The 21,747-nt window shown below is 41.4% G+C and overlaps 1 protein-coding gene across 3 annotated transcripts; it reads right to left on the reverse strand.

The window, feature by feature from the left end:
* Positions 1–91: 91 nt before the first annotated feature.
* On the reverse strand, positions 92–21,746 carry impdh1a (IMP (inosine 5'-monophosphate) dehydrogenase 1a). Of its 3 annotated transcripts, XM_034176644.1 has the most exons (16): positions 20,906–21,746; positions 19,107–19,205; positions 18,363–18,411; positions 11,345–11,446; positions 11,135–11,209; positions 10,788–10,994; positions 10,589–10,676; positions 6,633–6,832; positions 6,328–6,418; positions 6,153–6,248; positions 3,212–3,355; positions 2,615–2,756; positions 2,381–2,524; positions 676–759; positions 381–397; positions 92–263 (listed from the first exon to the last, which is right to left on the reverse strand). In XM_034176644.1, exons 1-16 carry the CDS (start codon positions 21,130–21,132, stop codon positions 157–159), a joined length of 1,872 nt encoding a protein of 623 aa, XP_034032535.1. In that variant the 5' UTR covers positions 21,133–21,746; the 3' UTR covers positions 92–156. The 3 variants fall into 3 exon arrangements, with proteins under 3 accessions (XP_034032535.1, XP_034032536.1, XP_034032537.1); XM_034176645.1 differs by lacking the exon at positions 381–397 and having other exon boundaries at positions 124–263; XM_034176646.1 differs by lacking the exons at positions 92–263; positions 381–397; positions 676–759 and adding an exon at positions 2,054–2,190.
* Between the last annotated feature and the right edge of the window lies 1 nt (position 21,747).

Here is a 21,747-nt window from a genome sequence, read left to right on the forward strand (position 1 = left end):
TCATCAAATTTGCACCACAATAGATATTAGGGCATGGAAGACTCCACTGAATTTTGGAGATGATCCGGATCTGGATTGGCAGAAGTCGGAAACCTCAGATTGCTCTTGTTGAGTAAATGTCCCGTAGAGCAGCAGCAGTTGTATCTTGTCATTTGATCACATTCTTCCAGTGCACTTGCTTGTAGCTACAGGCGCCGGGACGTTCGGGCCTGATCGAGTATTCACTCTCCCTCCTCCAATCTCAGTAACATCGTTTCTCGTAACTATGTGTGGAAAAGTATCACATCGTGAGGTACTCTGAAAAACAATATCCTTGAGAAATGAATGAATGAAAGAAGGAAAAGGAAATGGTGGTGTGATGAGAGGATGGATGTACTTACACGGCACAAAAGAATATCTAATATGAGTGCATGGGTTACAAAAGGAAGAAAGAAGACTATGTAATGTTGCGAACAATCGATGCATTACATTAGATTGGCAGTAAAAAAAATGTAGAATAGAAGTGGAGCTTATTTATAAATTCTAGCTGCCTATGCTTCAAATGAATGCCTAATTTTTGGATTTAATACACAATACACTGCACCAATTTACACAATGTAAATAGAAGAAATAAAGAAAAGATGAAACATGAAGATGAATGATGACCCAAAGCTGGGAGTCTGGAACTAGACTTACGAATAGAGGCCATGGATGCCTCCCTCCATCTGGGCAGACATGGTTCTCTTTTCAAACTTCAGCTCTCCTGAATACATCATAGACCTGAAACGAAAACATGCAGATTATAAAAGTCAATTAACCACAAAAATGAGACCCAGAGTGTAATTTATGCAGTGACAATCGACTGAGGGTAGGAAGTACTTACCTATCAGGGGTCCTTACCTACGATTACTTAGCTAGTGCTCTGTGAGGCTAATGTTAATGTAATGTTTAGCTAGCTATTAATAGTTAAATTGTAACTTAAGGCCCTAGAGATTGCCTAATGTTAGCATTCATCTGTAGAGAGTAGACACAATCTAATTTAGATCCTTTGAAGGTAAGAACAAGCTTGGCATGAACATGAGAAATATTAAAGGATTATTAACCTCGCTTGTTTGGTATGTACGGGAAAATATCAGATGTAAGTACGGACCAAACACAGAGTTCTGATAATCCCGTATAGACTGAGCAATCAAGGTTAATAATTTGTTTATTATATGGCTATTTTATAGATAGATAGATAGATAGATAGATAGATAGATAGATAGATAGATAGATAGATAGATAGATAGATAGATAGATAGATAGGATAGATAGGATAGATAGGATAGATAGGATAGATAGATAGATAGATAGATAGATAAAAACACACAAACTTTTGGTATCACCTGAATATGAAAGATGCTGACGGTTATGGGCTCGTTGTCAGACCTGTTCGCTTCACTTCCATGAAGAACTTGCTAACAGACGGTCTGGTTGTTAGCTTTTAAGCTTTCAATCTGTGTGTTTTTTTATGATGCTGTTTAGATATTTATGAAGTATGCTCCTGTCCAACTTAGTTTTTCCAATCGTATTTTTAGCTTTCTGGTTTGTAACGAATGGGATACGTGTTTTAGACTGATTGCTATGGTAACCGGTCGGATATGGGAAAATGTCAGACCGGAAATCAGCCAATCAGAGTGTGCGTAGCATCACGGCCATATAATAAATAGTAATATTTACATTTATTTATATTTATATAAAATGTTTTGAAACACTCTTTTTCTGCCACCCAAGAAACTGATGTTTTTACCTCTTTTGGGGGGTGAGGGGTCGAAGTCTTAATTATGGGGACAGACCAGACCTTCCCATCCCCACCTAGGATTAGCTGCACTTTGAACTACAACAAGCCCTATCCTCTGATCGATTCTCTGTTAAGAAAATCATGAAGGCCCCTTGAGCAAGATCCTCAATAGCCAAGCTGCTCCCAGTGTACAGTTGAGTGACTTGCAGCACATTGACATCTGTGTGTGTGTGTGTGTATGAATGGAAAGAGGTGATGGACACTCCCTCTTCAACTCCTGATGTTTTGTAGAGATTCTTTCTGTGTGTGGACCCAGACTTATGACAGGCCTGCAGCAAGCTACCTCTAGCAGAACATGAGGCTGTTTGTGTTTAAAAGGCTTTGTTCACGTCAACGCACAGCTGTTTTCCCTCAGCTCACACTTTGATTTACTGCAAATGCATCAAGATTTACGCATTTACTACTTTCAAAACAAGTGATCATGTCAAGAAATCTGTATTTCAAACTATGATAATTTTGTAATTCATCCCAAATTCACTTATGTGCCACATTGCAAAGGGGGCGGTTCATATGCATGACAGATCAGCTATGATTGGTTCCACCACTAATTAAAACACTTACCGTAAAATCGACAAGCTTTTTGCTCCGATGTCCTGACAGCCATGCTGGATTCCCGCGATGAGGTAAGGAGCAAACTTATGGATGGAGCCTTTATCTTGCACTGATCCTGACACACCCTGAGCCACCTTCACCATATCACCCTCACTGCAAAATCACAGGCAGACAATCATTTACACATCGTAAAATATGTCGTAATCACATTGCAGCACACAGTGCAGGGTCTCTGAGGCCCACCTGAAGTAACGCTTCTGACTGTTGTTTTTCTCCATGGCATCCAAGGATCCCATTCCCCGGTACTTCTTCAGGCGCACACCATCTGAAAAAAAGTACTCTCCAGGTGCTTCAGTAGTTGCGGCAAGTAAGGATCCCATCATCACTAAAGGAAGAATGTTGTAGGTGAAACAAACAGAGATTACATACTAATCACACAAGGCAACTGTGATAGAGAAAGACAACAAAAATTAAGACAAAACATTGACAAAATTGACAGCTTCTGTGGTGAATAGTGGTCAAAAGACAAAAACAAATAAATAAAGTAGATAAATCAACACAGCACAGGCATGTAAGCAACAAACATGCGATGAAGTCACTGGGTAAAGCAAGTTATGCCAAGGATCAAGAGACGGTATACCCTGTTGTATGTGGTCCACACTTTCCATATAAGCTCATGGTACCTTCATGTGAATGTGCTTGTGTTGCTTTGGGTAAAAGTACATATCAAATGTTCCTGTATCCTTCTTGAAATGTATGTTTACAATCCTTCCATTGAATGATCCAACTTTAATTCACCAATATGACAAGAAATAGTGAGATACTACATTGCTTTAGTACCTGTAGATGCTCCAAGGGCCAGAGCTTTCACCACATGCCCAACAGTCTGGATGCCTCCATCAGCTATAACTGGTACTCCAAAACGTCTGGCATACTCTGCAACCTTGTACACTGATGTACCTTGGGGACGTCCACATGCCATCACTGAAGAACAAGAATATCTTCTGTGTAGAACAAGACTGTTACACAAACAGACTAGACTCCTCAAAGCACTTAAACAATAACTAATTTGACTTTGTAACAACTTGAATTTAAATCATGACTGTCATTTTTTTATGAAGCATTAGCATTGATGAGAGGTTTTTGTAAAGTTGAGTGAGTTTGATTTATGAGGTACCCAACAGGCAGCACGGTGGTTTAGTGGTTAGCACTGTTGCCTCACAGCGAGAAGGTCATGGGTTCTATTCCCACCTGTGGCCTTTCTGTGTGGGGTTTGCATGTTCTCTCTGTGTTTGTGTGGGTTTCCTCTGGGTGCTCCGGTTTCCTCCCACATCCAAAGACATGCAGGTTAGGTGGATTGTCTGTTTGTGGCCCTGCGACAGACTGGCGTCCTGTCCTAGGTGTACCCCGCCTTGCGCTCTATGACTGCTGGGATAGGCTCCAGCCCTCCCGTGACCCTTGATTGGACTAAGCAGTTGAAGATGAGTGAGTGAGTGAGAGGTACCCAACAGAGCGATTGCATGTATCAGTGCACATGCATGGAATTAGCCCTCACAAAATACATCATGGGATAGTCTGTATTCCTACAGCTGGTGTCCGTGGATGTAAACAAAGAGAGATGCAGTACTTTCAAGCCAATTTTGAACCCAGAAGATAGACCTGGAGTTGTTATTAACTCACCATTCCAGACAGAAACAGCAAAAAAAGCAAGTTTTTTCAGCTGCTCCCTTGTTTTCACTCGGGGTCAGAACAGCAGATGCAACATGGATCTATGTGCTGGTTTTGGCACAAGTTCCACACTAGACGCCCTTCCTGACGCAACACCACATTGCATGGTTAAATGTGGCAGTCATGGGGTTTGAACCAGGAACCTTCTGCACTGAAACCAAGTAAAATAACCACTTGTCCACCACCCCTGTCTTGGGGCATCAACAGTAGAAGAACTAAAAAATGGTTAAACTGCAGAACTACAAGTTGAAAAGGCAAAGAAAATGATTTGACAGAGAGATAAGTTCAGACTAACTTGCTTCTAGGAGTCAATGCCATGTGAGTGACGGGGTAAATTTCACATATTTAGAGGTTTTATATCAAATGTTCATAAAATGCTTAATAGTTGGCCTTTTTTTAAGGATAAAAAAATCTGTTGACATGGAAATAATATTGGCTATGAATCTTTGAGATCATAGTGTGCACTGCATCATCTCTGTGCCAAGCTACGCACATATTTATCTCAGTGAATGGGACTCTGAACCTCTGGGGACGGATGGATGGACAGACAGAAAGAAAGAAAGATAGAAAGAGAGTTGTTTCTGCACTAAAACACAGCAGAAGAAAGCTGCTCTTGCTGAGTAGGATTTCGGCAGGGATTTACTAAATTACACATCAAATGGCGGCCATGATTTTGACACAAGTTGTGGACAAAACTACTGTATAGGTGGTTTTGATTTTGAAGTGGTTTGAGTGGAAAAACCATTGGTGTGTCTACCATATAAGTTTTCTGGCTGCTGCATACTCAGAGGGTTGATGTCGGCTTGAACGTACTAAGCTTTCACTTATTTCCGGGCCTTCCAAAATTGTGAATCCGCTTGTTTCTAAGCGTGGCATTCTTAGGAAAAATACAACTTCGAATTTTTATTCCTAAAATGGTTACTGAAGCATCTAGGGACACAACAAGTAGTTGTCAAGATTCTGAGCCTTTTGTTTACATTCTGAGTGTTTGTGTGTCCTCAGCAGACACACATTTCCCACAATCACCTGTGCAACTAAAATCCAATATGGTGGGCAAGGTTGGGTAGGATTACTTTGAAATGTAATCCAAAAGTAATCAGATTACAAGTAATCCAAATGTATGTACATACATACATGTAATCCACATGTATTCTTTCAAGGTAATCCTACCCAACCTTGATGGTGGGTATGGAATCCCCTACTGACATCACCAATTATTCCCTGAAAAATAAATAAATCAACAAATCAATGAAATCGTGTTTCTTTAATTGTTTGGGATGGTACATTTAGACAGATAGTCAGAGGGTACTGTGCAAAAAATTTCAGGCACTCATCATTCCTACGAGAGCAGGAAGGTTAGTGGGGTCGGACTTGGCGGTACTAAAATGTCAGCCTGGGTTTGATTCTTGGTCACACTACCTACCTGTGCCCTAGGTCAAGACATTTGACCCAGTCCACCCAGCTTTATATGGGTACCAGCCTCAACTGGGGAAATAACCCACAATGGACCTACATTCCAGGGAGATTTCTAGTGAGTTGCACACTCTCATCATGCTCCAGAATTTGGAGATCCACACTAATAGCCCTCAAGGCCTATACTGTACTTCTTCACACGTCAACTGAAAATCTAATTTGAACTGTTCAATCATTTCCTATTTAAAAATAGAATGAGATTTAATTTAATATTTTATTTTAATGAAACAAAATTATCAATACATTTTTTAAAATACATAAAAATAACAGTAAACAAACACTTTCTTTGTTGATATGAAAATGTCTAAAAAAAAGAAATTTTTAAAACCTGATTAAATTTTAAAGGGGTTAAATTTACATTTCAGGAACATACTTGAAATAAATTATGTAGTTTTATCACTTACAAGTCATATTTTTTAAATGTGAAAATAGTAATGCAGATGAAAACATCCCTTTTTTTTACATGTTCAGTTGTTGATTTTATAGAGCCAATATGCACAAATATACAGTTTTGCTGACTTTGAGGTTGTACACGGTTTAATCTGGAAGCAGCAAAAACTAACAGCACTGCTCAGCATACCTTCCTGGGTGATACAGATGGAGCCGCACCCCATGCCCACCCTCAGGGCATCCACCCCAGCATCTATCAGGTTTTTAGCCTGAGCAGCCGTCACCACTAGAGAGAGACAAAGTTAAAGAAATTAGTCAGGTGAAAGTTAATGCCAGTAATTCAGAAAGAAGTTCTGATGGCTTACCATTCCCTCCAACTACCTGCAGGTCAGGACACTTCTGCTTTATATAGTTTATCATATTGATTTGATACACTGAGTTGCCTTGGGAGGAATCCTGCAAATCAATAACCCAGATAATTAGACTGAAGGCAGCTCCTGCATAAGTCTATAATGGCTGCTTTAGTTAATTAAAAAATATTAGCCAGCATAACCCAAAATTTATAATCATTGCTTCATCAAACCATATTTTATAAATATCTTATTTATGTGCTTTGGTAGAATGTAATCATAAACAAAAGATGTGATTATCAGTTGACACTCAAACCCACCAGCACGACCACATCCACACCAGCCTGCATGAGGAGTTCCAGTCTGTATTTATCATCCTCCCTGGTGCCGATGGCAGCGCCGCACAGTAACTGTTTGCGGGAGTCCTTGGAAGCCAGAGGATAATCTCTGTTCTTCTTCAGATCAGTTCTAGCAATGATCGCAACCAGCTCATCACTGTCATTCACGATGGGGAGCTTACCTAAAAGAATCCAATGAACAATGGGTTAAATGAAGGGCATCAGGATGCCGATGCCTACCCCGTTCACTGCACACCCCAATACAAATGTACAAGCAAATATGTATATGTTTTTAATGGTGTTTTTGACTATGTACGACTTTATCATGTGACTTTTGTGTGACTCATTTTGGATTCATTCACACCAATCAATCACAAACATGTTGCTGATCAATACATACTTTAGATCATCCATCTAGGCTTCTTGGTTTTTGATGTACACACAAATAAAGGGGTTTTCGGCCCATGTTTTCCTTGACCTTGATATTTGACATTTGATCAAAGTACTCCAAAAACTAATAATCTATTAATCTATAAATATCGAAGATCCATGCAATATTTACACCAAGTTTCATTCATCTAGGCTTTTTGGTCATTGGGATATACAAAAAAAACAAAACAAAAAAAAACAACAACAACAAAAAGTGTCGATGCTTTCCTTCACCTGGGCCTTTGACCAAACTACTCCTAAATCTAATAGCTTCTAAATATCTGTTCAAGTAATATTCTCCCCAAGTTTCAAGGAAATCTGTTGAACTATTTTTGAGATACCTTGTACAACCCCCCCCCCCCCCCCCCCACACACACACACACACACCACCTTGTTGACATGTAGGGCAGTAACAATGAAAAAAACCCTCTAACACATGAGTCCAGGTGCTAATTAGATCTGCTCTACAGTAGAGTGACGTACACCTGTTCAGCTGATCATTAAAGCAAATATCTAACCAGCCAATCATATAGGAGAAACTCAATGTTTTTAGGCATATTGACATGGTTGGGAGGAGCTGGTTAAGTTCAAACCAAGCATCAGAACAAGGGTTAAAGGTGATTTCACTGAACATGGCACAGTTACTGGTGCCAAGTGGGCTAGTTTGGGTATTCTATATTGTGCTGGTCTATGAGGATTTTTAGGCACAAGCATTTCTAGGGTTTGCATAGAGTGGTCCAAAATAGAACAAGCATCTAGTAAGTGGTGGTTCTCCAGGTCAGAAGTGTCAGAATTTGGCACAAATAATACAGAAACATGGATCCATTCATCAATCATCCATTCAATGACTGCTGCGGGTGGTGTAATGCCATTGTGCCATATGGACCAAAATCTCAGGAATGTTTCCAGCACCTTCTGTGTTTACATCAGGTCTGGGACCATGCACCGATACTGTGTGTTGCCACACTGACCACACCAAGGGACTACCTCAAGTCCTAGATAGCAACCACACAGGCAAATGACCAGTCCATCCTCACCTCTCGAAAGTAACCATCTATCTGCTCCTGCCAGATCAAATGTGAGTCCTCTTGGCCTTTTCCAGTTGCTTCCATCCTCAACACTGAGGCACCTGGATACTGGATCATTCGGTACTTCAGCATTTCACACAATTCCCCTGGCGGCCCCCTGCGCTTTCCAGAATGCACCGTGGCGCCAGCAGAGTTTCGCCATCTCACAGTGCATGTAAACAATGGCAAAGCAAGGGTGTGGATGCCATTGATTTAGCGAGTTCACGGGCGATTATGATGATGACATGTTCTCTCAAGTTGAGAGGGTTATCTAGAAGAGATGTAGCACCTGTAATGGACTTCTGCCATGCCCAATGTTGTCTTGTTGTCCATACTTCATGAGGTGTGTTTACACTGTGAGTGCTGAGCTCCTGACACTGGAACTCTGCTGAAACTGAACTCTCGTGTGAGTCACGGATCGTGAGACGGCATGAGATTCATAACTACAGAACACCAATACATCAGAGAAGCATGCCACATAGCCAAAATGTCATAGCTGGCATTCCCTCACCACGCAAGTGATACTCCTCATCTGAGTCTCCCTGTATAATATGTCATTTGACCCAAACTCATTTCACCTGTTCTGAAGGATTCTCCAAAAAGATTCAAAAGCATCCAGTTGTTACCTTAGGTCACTGGTGAACAGTCATGTCTCACAACCACAAAGCAAGCAGGAAGCACCAAGACCCTAAAGACATACTACATTGTTTTCCTGTTTATGGACCTCATGACTGCATAATAGCTTCCCAGAAATCTCTTGACCTCAGCACCTTGTAGCATAAAGAAATAAGGCAGTCATGGCATTGTGAAGGCATAAATGGGCCCAAAACCATACCAGCAAGGTTACCCTAATATAACCCCAATTCCAATGAAGTTGGGACGTTGTGTAAAATGTAAATAAACACAGAATACAATGATTTGCAAATGCTCTTCAACCTATATTCAATTGAATACACCACAAAGACAAGATATTTAATATTCAAACTAATGAACTTTGTTGTTTTTGTGCATATATTTGCTCATTTTGAAATGGATGCCTGCTACATGTTTCAAGAAAGTTGGGACAGGGCAACAAAAGACTGGGAAAGTTGATGAATGCTCAAAGAACACCTAATTGGAAACAGGTGAGTGTCATGATTGGGTATAAAAGGAGCATCCCAAAAGTCTCAGCCATTCACAAGCAAAGATGGGGTGAGGATCACCACTTTATGAACAATTGCATGGAAAAAATAGTTCAACAGTTTAATGTTTCTCAACAAGGAATTTAGGGATTCCATCATCTACAGTCCATAATATAATCAGAAGATTCAGAGAATCTGGAGAACTTTCTCCATGTAAGCTGCAAGGCCGAAAACCAACAATGAATGCCCGTGACCTTTGATCCCTCAGGCGGCACTGCATTAAAAATCAACATCATTGTGTAAAGGATCTTACCGCATGGGCTCAGCAACACTTCAGAAAACCACTGTCAGTTAACACAGTTCATCGGTACATCTACAAGTGTAAGTTAAAACTCTACCGTGCAAAGCGAAACCCATACATCAACAACATCCAGAAACGCCACTGCCTTCTCTGGGCCCGAGCTCATTTGAAATGGACAGATGCAAAGTGGAAAAGTCTGCTGTGGTCTGATGAGTCCACATTTCAAATTGTTTTTGGAAATCATGGACGTCGTGTCCTCCGGACAAAAGAGAAAAAAGACCATCCAGATTGTTATCAGGGCAAAGTTCAAAAGCCAGCATCTGTGATGGTATGGGGGTGTGTTAGTGCCGATGGCATGGACAACTTACACATCTGTGATGGCACCATCAATGCTGAAAGGTACATCCAGGTTTTGGAGCAACACATGCTGCCATCCAAGCAACATCTTTTTCAGGAACATCCCTGCCTATTTCAGCAAGACAATGTCAAACCACATTCTGCACATGTTACAACAGCGTGGCTTCATAGTAAAAGAGTTCGGGTACTAGACTGGCCTAGTCCAGACCTGTCACCCTTTGAAAATGTGTGGCGCATTATGAAGCACAAAATATGACAATGGAGACCCCGGACTGTTGAACAACTGAAGTCGTACATCAAGCAAGAATGGGAAAGAATTCCACCAACAAAGCTTCAACAATTAGTGTCCTCAGTTCCCAAACACTTATTGAGTGTTGTTAGAAGGAAAGGTGATGTAACACCGTGTTAAACATACCACTGTCCCAGCTTTTTTGAAATGTGTTGTAGGCATCCATTTCAAAATGACCAAATATTTGCACAAAAACAAAGTTTAGCAGTTTGAACATTAAATATCTTGTCTTTGTGGTGTATTCACTTGAATATAGGTTATAGAGGATTTGCAAATCATTATATTCTGGTTTTTTTTTTTACATTTTACACAATGTCCCAACTTCATTAGAACTGGGGTTGTAAGATGACTGGTGAGTGCATTGACATATTTACCTTTTTTGCTACGCTGTAGTATATCATTAGCTTCTTTGAGTGTGACTCCTGCTGGTGCAACAACTAAATCTTCCCGTTTTGTCATTGCCTGGATCATAATAAGGATCATATGTGTTAACCAATGAACAAGATAAAATTACAATTCATTATTTTTACATCATGTACAACAAAATGTAAAGAAAAAGTCAAATGCTTGCACCTCCTCCAGGGGTTTGTCATGGTCCTTCTCAGAGATAAAATCAATATCTCTGGAGGTGACTATCCCAACCAGCTTGCTTCCCATTTTGCCAGTCTCTGTAACAGGGATTCCGGAGAAGCCATGGCGTATTTTGGCCTCAAAAACATCCCCTACGGTGTGGTGAGGACTCATTACCACAGGGTCTGTAATAAAGCCCTGCTCAAATTTCTGCCAAAAACAAGACCATCACTGTAAGTAGAATGGCAAATGGGAATTTTCTTAATTTTACAATTATGTCTTATTTTGAGGGTATCATGTCAGTTTTTTAATCACTGTGGCAATTGTTTTTGCTGACTTTTCCAACGTACCTTTACTTTGCGCACCTCATTGGCCTGAAATTCTGCAGTACAGTTGTGATGAATTATTCCAATTCCACCCATCAACTAAAAAGATAGAAAACATATAATGTGCTGAGTTTTTTTTTTATTGCATATTTTTCAGTATGTGCAGCTCTGTCCCAAAACAGAATACCAAAATTACAGAAGTTACGAAATACAGTATTGTGCTGTTGCACTCACTGCCATGGCGATGGCCATGGATGATTCTGTAACTGTATCCATGGGAGATGAAATAAGAGGAGTTTTCAAGGTGATTTTCCTTGTCAATGCAGAAGTTAGATCCTGAAAATAGGGTGCAAAATGCAAAATATTTTAACGCAGGTTTGAAAACAGAACAGAGAATTTTTTTTAAAACAGAGTGACGACAAATGTGAACCTCATGGGGCTGTACTGGGTCCACTTCCTCCTCACACTTTCCACCTCAGAAGCCTACTATATCTCCACATGTTTTCATAAGAATAACAAGAGAGATTTGACACAGAGATTAAATATTTGGGTGTTATAACAACGACCTGAAGCTCAAGATCAGCAAAACCAAAGATTTGCAGAAGTCCTCATGCCATGCTTGTTATCTACGAAGAGGAAGTAGATATGTTTGACGCTTACGAGTGGGGGTTCCAATAAAAAAAATGAAAATCAAAATTTTCACGGCATATGTGGTATGCGCATATGCATCATCTGTAAACATCTGGGTCAAAGGAGAGGTAAAATAGTGGCAATATGTTGCATCCCAATTGCTTCCCAACTCCACACTCACTGGCACATACACCAGTAACAGTTGGGTAGTATATACTAACCAACGTTAAGTACGAGGTCTGTTAGAAAAGTATCCGACCTTTTTACTTTTTTCAAAAACCATATGGATTTGAATCACGTGTGATTGCATCAGCCAAGCTTGAACCTTCGTGCGCATGCGTGAGTTTTTTCACACCTGTCGGTTGCGTCATTCGCCTGTGAGCACTGGTCCACCGTCGTTTTGTTATTGCGAATAAATGTCTGAACGATTTGGAGCATTGCTGCATCAATTTTTTTCCAGAAACTGTGAGAGACCTCCAGGTGGACACCGTTCGGAAAATTAATATGGCTTTCAGGGACGATTTTATGGGGATTACACAGATTAAGGAGTGATCCAGATGGTTTAAAGACCGCCCACAACTGCTGAGAGCGCGCCGCGCTCCAAGCGCCGATGGACAGGCTCAAACCCCGCTGAAACAACCAGATCATTTCCAACGTGAAGGCTTTGTTGATCCGGGACGTCGTCTGACTTTCACAAAAAGGCAGAAGGCATGGACATCAGCACTTTTTCGGCACATTCCACTGTTACAGGAGTTTTTTCATGGAAAGAAAAGCGGAGGGACGCGCCACGGAGCCGTTCATGACGTGGCACAAAACCACCTCCGTGTTGGTCTTACAGGACGGCTTTCAGGTGGATTTCAGATGGCTGTCGGCTGCTTTTCAGTCGTGTGATTATCCGAGAAATTGAGCATGAGCTGGACATGCCCCAACATGTCCCGTGAGGCTTCATCACGGCGTTGCTTTGCGCCATGCGGCTCCACCGCGACGCGCGGAACTCCTCCGCATGTCTGTCTCAATGTGCCGAAAAAGTGCTGATGTCCACGTCTTTTCACAATTCCTGTGCTAGTCAGACGACATACCAGATCAAGACAGCGTCCAGTTTAGAAATGAACGGCACATTCCACTGTTACAGGAGTTTTTGTCATGGAAAGAGGAGCGGAATTCCGCGCGTCGCGGTGGAGCCGCATGGCGCAAAGCAACGCCAAGTGAAAAAGCCCTTTGCTCCATTGCCATATTCTCTCACTTCTATGCTTGCTCATATTTACTTCCCATTTTCTGACTAAAGCTGCTTTCCCCTGTTTCTGAAGTCTTGTCTTCCTTTTGTTTTGTTTTTTTTTGTTTGTTTGTTTTTTTGTCACCTGGTATGTTAATTAACTGTGCTTTGACCCTCAGCCTGTTTTTTGTTTTTTTGACTACAATTATTGCCAACTCACTCACAGATACTGCTGATTTTTTTTCACTGTCTTCCTGTTGCCAGAAACATTTGCTTTCAGCCACAGTTAATCCAGCTCTCTCTGTTTTCACCTGGAAAATTTCATGAATGCACTGTTTTTCCTGTATCCGTTCAACTGCCTTTTTGTGGCCGAAAATAAAGACTGCTTTATAAATCTGCTTTGTTCTCTACTCAGAGGTCTTTGACAATTCTGCCATACTATTCATTAATTAATTTTCTGCTGCTTATCTGGGTTTGGGACATGGTGACAGTAGGCCAAAGAGTTAAATGCACACTTTCCAATGCTTGGGCAAGTCCTAACTCTTCCTGGGGGATCCCCAACAGTTCCCAAGCCAGATCAAGAAATATAATCTCTCCAGCAGGCCCTGGGTGTTCCATGTGGCCTGCTACCTGTTGGACATGTGAGGAAGACCTCTTTAAGGAGACAACCAGGGGGTGGAGGAATCTCCACTTGTTCTTCAATCATTAGCCACAGTTTATGACCATAGGTGAGGATAGGAGCATAGCTTGACTGGTAAATCAAGAGTCTCACCATCTGACAGCTTTTTCTTCATCATGATGGTCTGGTACAGAGTCTTCAGGATATCACATGCAGCCTCAATCCATCTATCGATCTCTTACCCCACTCATGAACAAGATACTTGAGCTCATCCACTTGCAGCAGTTAACTCTCCCCTCACCTAGAGAGGACAAGCCACCCTTTTCCAACAGAGGATCACAATGTTAAAATAATCAGGGTGATTCAACTTAAAGACTCAATTGCTCAATTGCTGCCTTAAAAACACAAGTCCAACTCAACTTCAAGAAAAGCTTTTATTAAACTCAGGCAGGTACACTGAAAAAAGAGAATATTGCAACCAGCTTAAATAAATTGTTTCAATTGGTAAGGGCCCTGTCCCACTGGTGTTTAGGAGGATTTGCGCATGAAATGAGGAGACAAAAGCTGAGTGTCCGCAACAAAGATGGGCAGAAATGACAAATGTCCCAGGGTGGATCAGCGAATACATGAGGAAGAAAAGCGGATATAACAGGGAACAGAAGCGAAGGCGACTGCGGAGGCGCACCCATGAGGGGCACAGCAGCCGTGATGCACTCGCTTCATCTGTGCCTACTCTGTCTGCATACACAACATACCATTTGCGACCATGATGTGGCCGTGCTGGGCACGCGTCATATCTGTTTTGCACACTGGCCCGGTCCGCCGCCAAGCCGGCCAACCCGTCAGTTGCGGATATCAATCAATCAATCAATCAATCAATTTTTTTATATAGCGCCAAATCACAACAAACAGTTGCCCCAAGGCGCTGACAGGGGATATGTGGCACGTTGGTTGTGTATGCCCTGCGTATGTCTTCGGTATGTGTTCAGGCAATGATGCGGATCTCATCCGCAGCAGGATTTTTGAGCTGCTCAAAAATCCTGGCTGCGGACATGCGTGCCTCTGCGGATGATCACGGACGTGTTCGGATGGCGGCCGACTCATGCAGGAATGTTACACGGTTATTGCAGTTGTTTGGCAGATGTGGGCCACTTTTGTGCGCATTCCATCCGCAAATCCTCCTAAACGCCAGTGGAACAGGGCCCTAACATCTAAATGAATTAAGTTGTTTGAACTTACATTTGTAAGTTAGAGTTGATCTAACTTAACTTAAGTTCAGACAACTTAATTCATTTAAATGCTACCAGTTGAAACAACTTTTGAAGTTGGTTCTTTTTTCAGTGAATTTATAGAAGTTGCAAACTTATAACTTACCTTCCTGAGTTTAATAAAAGCTTTTCTTGAAGTTGAGTTGACTTGTGTTTTTAAGGCAGCAAATGAACTTAAGTTTTTAAGTTGAACACCCTGATTAGTTTTACAGTGCATGTTCTCAGATTTGGAGGTGCTGATCCTCATTACAGTTACTTCACATTTCAAACCTGCTCAGTGCATATCAGAGGTCACTGTTTGATGAAGTCAACAGAACCACATCATCTGCATAAAGCAGCAACCAAAACCAAAACTGTGATATGACTGAAAGAGCCAGTAATGTGCAGACTTATTTCATACTCCAAAATAAAGACAACAGCAAACACACTGTGTAGAATTGATGATGCAGCATGTACCTTTGCTACATTGTGCTACCCAAATGTTTCAGTCCATTTTTAGTCTTGCCAATTGACGTCTGATGTCCCTAAACGCTAATTTGAGGACCTTCAAGATTCATTGACGTCACCTCCTTAGTGTTAAATAATGCAATTGTAGACCTGTTTTGAACACCTGCTTTCCAATAATAACCTGGATTACCTCAGTGTAAAAATAATTTCATATCCCGGCAGAGCTTGCAAAGCCAAAAACAAACCTCAACAGTTAAAACACCACTGAGCTCAAGTAGTGTTTGTTTGAAAGAACAAAGCTGCAGATACAGCAGAACAAATTATTTCCAGGACTACAATGAAAATGGATGAGACAGCTTTTTGCTAGGCTTTGGAAAAACCTGCACATTCAAAGTAAAACGCAGTGAGTAAATACACTGTAAAATAATACAGTAAAAATACTTAATTGCCTTTACAGAAAATTCTAGAAATTTTACTGTATAAAATTACTGTAATTGGCAATTAATAAATAAAATTACCAAAAGGAGAGTGGCTGAAGGTAATCTAGAACATGGGCCATTCGGTTTAGGATGCAAGCACAAGTGTTTGTGCTACCATTTTTTTTTTCACATTGAATGAATTAGTCTGAAAATGTAATGAACTGCTGAATCTATATTATACTATTGATGTAAATCCCACTCAATACAAAACATGATTTCTTCCCAACTCCTCATATGAACAGTTTGTACAAAAACCTAAAAAAAATGGTTAAAATGGCAATATTATACACAATTAATTATATATTCAGTCATTCCTAGTGACAAATTTAGTGCACGTGTATGTGTTACCTTTAATTCTGATGTGTGCCATTATTACGGTAAACAAGTAATAATTGTGGACTAATTGCTGTCTGAGGTAACTGGAGTGTAAGCATAATTTCTCCTTTGTGAGATCAATAAAGTATATATCTATCTAATGGTTGCACAGTGGTGCAACCATTATTCATGCTTGTCTCCCAAGTAAGATATCCAAGGTTTAAGGGTATCTGAGCCCCTTTCACCTCATAGTGAGCTGGCTGGATTGACATACTTTTTCAAGCACTTATCCACCAGGAGACCCCAAACTTCCCTTTCCTGGGCCATACTAACCACTTCTGACTGGGGGATCCTGAGGTGTTCCCAGGCCACTGTGAAGATATAATCTCTCCACCTAGTCCTGGGTCTTCCCTGGGGTCTCCTCCCAGTTGCCTGGAACACCTCCCTAGGGAGGTGTCCAGGAGGCATCCTTGCCAGATGCCCAAGCCACCTCAGCTGGCTCCTTTCAATGTGAATGGGCAGCAGCTCAACTCTGAGCTCCCCACAGATGACTGAGTTTCTCACCTTATCTCTCAGGGAGACATGAGCCACCCTCCTGAGGAAACCCATTTTGGTTGCTTGTACCCGCGATCTAGTTCTGTTGGTCATGACCCCCTCATGACCATACAAGAGTAAGAACGAAGACTGACCGGTAGAGCGAAAGCTTCACCTTTGGCGCAGTTTCCTTTTCATCACAACAGTACGGTATAGCGCATGCAATACTGTCCCTGCTATGCACATTCTCTAGCCAGTTTCATTCTCCATTGTCCCCTCACTTGTGAACAAAACTCCGAGGTACTTGAACTCGTTCACTTGGGGAAAGACCTCATTCCCTACCTGAAGTAGGCAATCCATCAGGTTCCTGTTGAGAACCACTGCCTCAGATTTAGAGGTGCTGATCCTCATCCCAGCCGCTTCACACTCGTCTACAAACCGACCTAGTGAGTGTTGGAGGTCACAGGCCGATGAAGCCAACGGGACCACATCATCTGCAAAAAGCAGTGATGAGACCCTGAGCCCACCAAACTGGAAACCCTCCTCCCCCGACTACACTTCGATATCCTGTCCATGAATATCACAAACAGGACAGGTAACAAGGTGCAGCCCTGGCAGAGGCCAACTCCCACCAGAAATGAGTCTGACTTACTGCCAAGAACCCGAACACAGCTCTCACTTTGAGAGTACAGAGATTGGATGGCCTTGAGAAGGTACCCCCTCACTCCATACTCCAGCAGCACCTCCCACAGTATCTGCTGGGCAAGGTTGGGTAGGATTACTTTGAAAGAATACATGTGGATTACATGTATGCATGTACATACATTTGGATTACTTGTAATCTGATTACTTTTGGAATACATTTCAAAGTAATCCTACACAACCCTGCTCCTGGGGTACCTGATCATACGCCTTCTGCAAGTCCACAAAACACATGTAGACTGAATGGGCATGCTTCCAGGCACCCTCCAGGATCCTTGTGAGAGAGAAGAGCTGGTCGGTTGTTGGTTGGATCTGTGGGAACCATGTCAACACATGGACCCCATGTCAAACCTTATGTGGTGGCCCTTATTAGCAAAATGGGTGCAGCACAGCAAAATCTCAATGAATGGGGAAATAATTAATAATGATTAAAAAACATAAATTAATTTGGCAAAAAAAAAAAAAAGAAGGGAAAAACAAAAAGAAAAAAAGCTGTTGGACTTGCTGGTTTAAAACGTCTTATTTTGTACGTTAGAGCAACTCTATATATTAAGATCTATGTTTTTTCTTTGTTGTTTTTTTATAAACTGCATTGTTTACAGATTTATTCTGTCAACCCCAGCTGCCTGTTTTATCATAAAAACTATTTTTTTTACAGTATAGGTAGATAGATAGATAGAGAGCCATACCCTCCAGTTTGAATCCAAGAAAACTAAAACATTAAATGGCATCATATTGTTACTCACCAAATTACAGGGGTATATAATGAGGACTAAGGCTTTAAAATCTGGTGAACTTTGATGGACCAGATCAATCAAAAAGCAACTTTGTTCTGCTTTTACAATATCCAATATGGCAGCATCTTCATATGGATTTGAGTGGATGCTGGATTAATTAACATTAATTGTTATTTGCAATGCCAGTGACAGTTGCAGTCCTGCCAATGCAATACAGCACATAATCTCTTCCATCAAGCCAAACACATAAATCAATTCACAACATTTATGTAGCCACTGACATGCTGGATATTGTGATACGTACTCACCACTTCATCAGCAGTAAAATCTATGAAACCAGGGAGAATGAGGAAGTCACTAAGAGAAAAGAGTGACATCAGAAAGTAAAACTTTATGTTCTGCAATTCAAATGAAATTAAATATCAAGAAAGCGGCACATATCTTTCATATACAAAGTGTTAAGTATGTTTTCCACAAAAAAGCAAACCTTTTTATTTAACAAAATCTGCCTGTGTATCAACTCAAAGAAATGTGCCACATTCACTCTCAGTATGCTGGTAATAGCATTTCCATCAATCATTAAGAAATACAACCAGTAAGGTACTGTATGGTAAATCTGTGTCAAATATGCAGTTCTCAAAAACTGTGTAACCATGCTGGAGGGACACAGGTGAGGGAAGACACCAAGACAACTCTGAAGGCGTTATAGGCTTCTGTGGTTGTAGAAACTGCACAGTACATAAGTGTGGAAGAAGAGGAGTGAGGGAAGCCACCAAGACACCCAGTCATATCTGAAGGAGTTATAGGCTTCTGTGGTTGGTGTAGAAACTGTGCATAGTGCAGGATTTGTCTGTTGCATCACCAGTTCTACAGCTTCATGATGATGTGATATAAAGAAGGATTTTCTTTAAAAGAGTTGAAAATTTTCAACTGCAGTTTGTCAGAAGCCACATGGGAAACCAGAGCCTATCTGTTTTACTATTACTATTTTCTCATCCATTAATGCAAATGCATTAAAATCTCCAAATAAATCTGTGCATTATATTTCTTACTTGTAAGTAAGTCCATCACCAATAGCAAAGAGCTGCTGTGCAGTTAGTCCATCTTCAGGAACGTAGCCTGTGCCGCCACTTATCAAGTAGTCAGCAATGCTGAAATACAAAAGATATTCACACAAACCTATGTGAAATTTTAAAATCAAGCATGATATAATTTTTTTTATTAATAATTCCACAGTCCCTTGTGTGAATTTAGGTAAGCAGTTGCTTCTTCTTTTGTTGTTGTTGAATTCATATTTTATTTCTAACAAGCACACGTTTTGCTTTGGCCTTTTTCCAAGAAGATCCTGTTGTGAATGTTTGTGTGGAGACAGGAAATGCAAACTAAGGGCCCTGTCCCACTGGGGAGAGGATTAATTGTGCATGAATTGAGTATACAAAGTACGGGCGTTCGTTGTCGTCCACAACAAAAATGGCCAAAAATGACAAATGTCCCAGTATGAATTAGGGATATATTAATAATATATAGCAAATATATGATGAACAGTCACGGTTATATAACGCATGTAGTGAAGAAACTGATCTGACACATTGAGATTATCACGGCAGTATTACGGGTGTATTATGAATGCATCGCGCACGTGTTGCGCGTGCACGGCATCTGCATTGCGGTCATAAAAGAAGCGCACTCACTCCTTTCGTCATCACTATTCACACCAACAATACAGCCTCTGGAGCATTTGCTGGACTTGGACAAGTTGATCACAGAGTTAATGTTCATTTTGTCATGCGAGGGTTAACTGTTCATGAGTTGGGGGAGCGGGAGGGTGGAAGCCGCTCGTGGTGTGAGACAGTGGTTTTTTTGCGAGTGTCACAGAAAACAGACTTAAGAGTGAGTTGTGGCTAAACAGCAACTCTTCCTTTTGTTGGTGTTAAATAAAAGTCCTGGATTGCAGCAGCTATGCCTTTGTGGATCTACACAGCCAGACCGGCACTGACTGTCAGGTATGTCACTTTCTGCCACATATAATACTTTGGGTTTACGTGACGTGTTTGTTATGCATTCACAGATTGTCTGCAAATTAGCTGCAAAGCAGATGTAATAAAAACGCTTTATTCGTGGCCAATCTGTATGCAGTCGCTACAACATATTTTAGTTTGTGATGTGGACATGATGGGCACGATATATATCTGTTTTACACACTGTCCCGGTCCACTGGCAAGCCGCAAATCCTCTTCAGTTGCGGATATCAGTGGTTAACGGCAGATATACAGCACATAGAGTGAGTATGTATTGTGTATGAATTGAGTATATTTGGGCAGATGTTATCCGCATCCAAATTTTTGAGCTACTCAAAAATCCTGGCTGCGGACATGTGTGCCTCTGCGGATGATCACGGGCGTGTTCGGATGACGGCCGACTCATACAAGCATGTTACATGGATATTGTGGATGTTTGGCGAATATGGGCCAATTTTGTGCGCAATCCATACGCAAATCCTCCTAAACGCCAGTGGGACAGGGCCCTAAAGGAATATGTCCTTATTTTCGGAAGGCAGGAAAATAGGTAAGAGGATCTGGTTTGCTGCCTAGGTAGCTGAAAAATACGCTGGTGAAATCATACGGCTAATTCACCTACACAGCTGGAGAGTTCAAAGAAATCGCACTGGTTGTGGTGCAACATACAATTATATCATCAACAATATATGCAACTTTATCATTAACTGAGGTAACAAATGGGAATTATCCTTTAATGCTTTTAGCTGGTAAGTTTATTAGAATGAACAAATGTGGCTTCACGTATGGATAAATGGACTTATGTTCAGATTATGAGCTTGCAGTGTAACACTGACCTCTCTGGTTCATAACCAGCCTGGATACGTGTAGCACTGTAGCGTTGTGCTGCAGTCTCATGCCCATGCCCATGTGGAGTTTGAGGAGGGTAAGGATGGGGTTGTTCTCCGTCTCTGTTAGAAATTCGTGACCACGGTGGTTCCATGTCCCCTACAATCCTCCGGTAGTCAATTTGGTAATTTTCCCTATCTACTTCGCCGAACCGGCCATACCCATGTCCCTCCATCTCTGGGAAATCCAGTGCAACAGCCTCCACCAGCCCCAGCGCCTCACATACACACACACTTTTCAACCACTATTGATCTCGATCATAGAATTAAAAGAAAGCAGTGAACTCTGAAACTCAGTGCTCAAACCACTCAATTAAAATCACTTCACAGTTTTTGTCACTCAAAAATACATTGCGATCTCAGAGCATTTTAACACCTTGCACACACGGCCTCACCATCTGTTTTGTATCCAGCACATCATTTAAACTGCACATTTTCCATACAAGTGCACCGTGACAGAGCAGTAGTGTTAAGTTCCCCAAAGCTGTGTTAGATACCTCACACGTTCCAGTCTTTCAGACCTCATCCTTATGGTTTGAAGCCACTAAAGCCATTAGTCAGGAGATGATCTTGAGCACGTCTTGATGAAGTCCACTATGTTGGAGCACCATACTCTGTTCTATATGCTCGGAGGGACGAGCAGCAGCCCAGAGACTCCCTGGAGGGGAGGCGTGTCAGCTTCTGGTAAGGTGACAAATTGAGCTCCTCGAGAGGCATAGAATGTGACGCTGCTTTGCTGCTCCTCAAGCCCAGAGCGTCTCTCTGCTCTGTTCTCCCGGTGCCTGTTGAGC

Source organism: Thalassophryne amazonica, chromosome 8 (assembly GCF_902500255.1).
Source record: "Thalassophryne amazonica chromosome 8, fThaAma1.1, whole genome shotgun sequence".
NCBI classification, from domain to species: Eukaryota; Metazoa; Chordata; class Actinopteri; order Batrachoidiformes; family Batrachoididae; genus Thalassophryne; species Thalassophryne amazonica.

What these genes read in the sequence shown, in the direction of transcription:
- impdh1a (XM_034176644.1), bottom strand. Translation starts at nt 21,132, where the DNA reads ATGGAGGGACATGGGTATGGCCGGTTCGGCGAAGTAGATAGGGAAAAT. An exon ending in ATGAGGTGCGCAAAGTAAAG is followed by an intron (nt 10,995 to 11,134) that starts GTACGTTGGAAA and finishes TGTTTTTGGCAG; the next exon opens with AAATTTGAGCAGGGCTTTAT. An exon ending in AAAAGCTTGTCGATTTTACG is followed by an intron (nt 760 to 2,380) that starts GTAAGTGTTTTA and finishes TTTTCGTTTCAG; the next exon opens with GTCTATGATGTATTCAGGAG.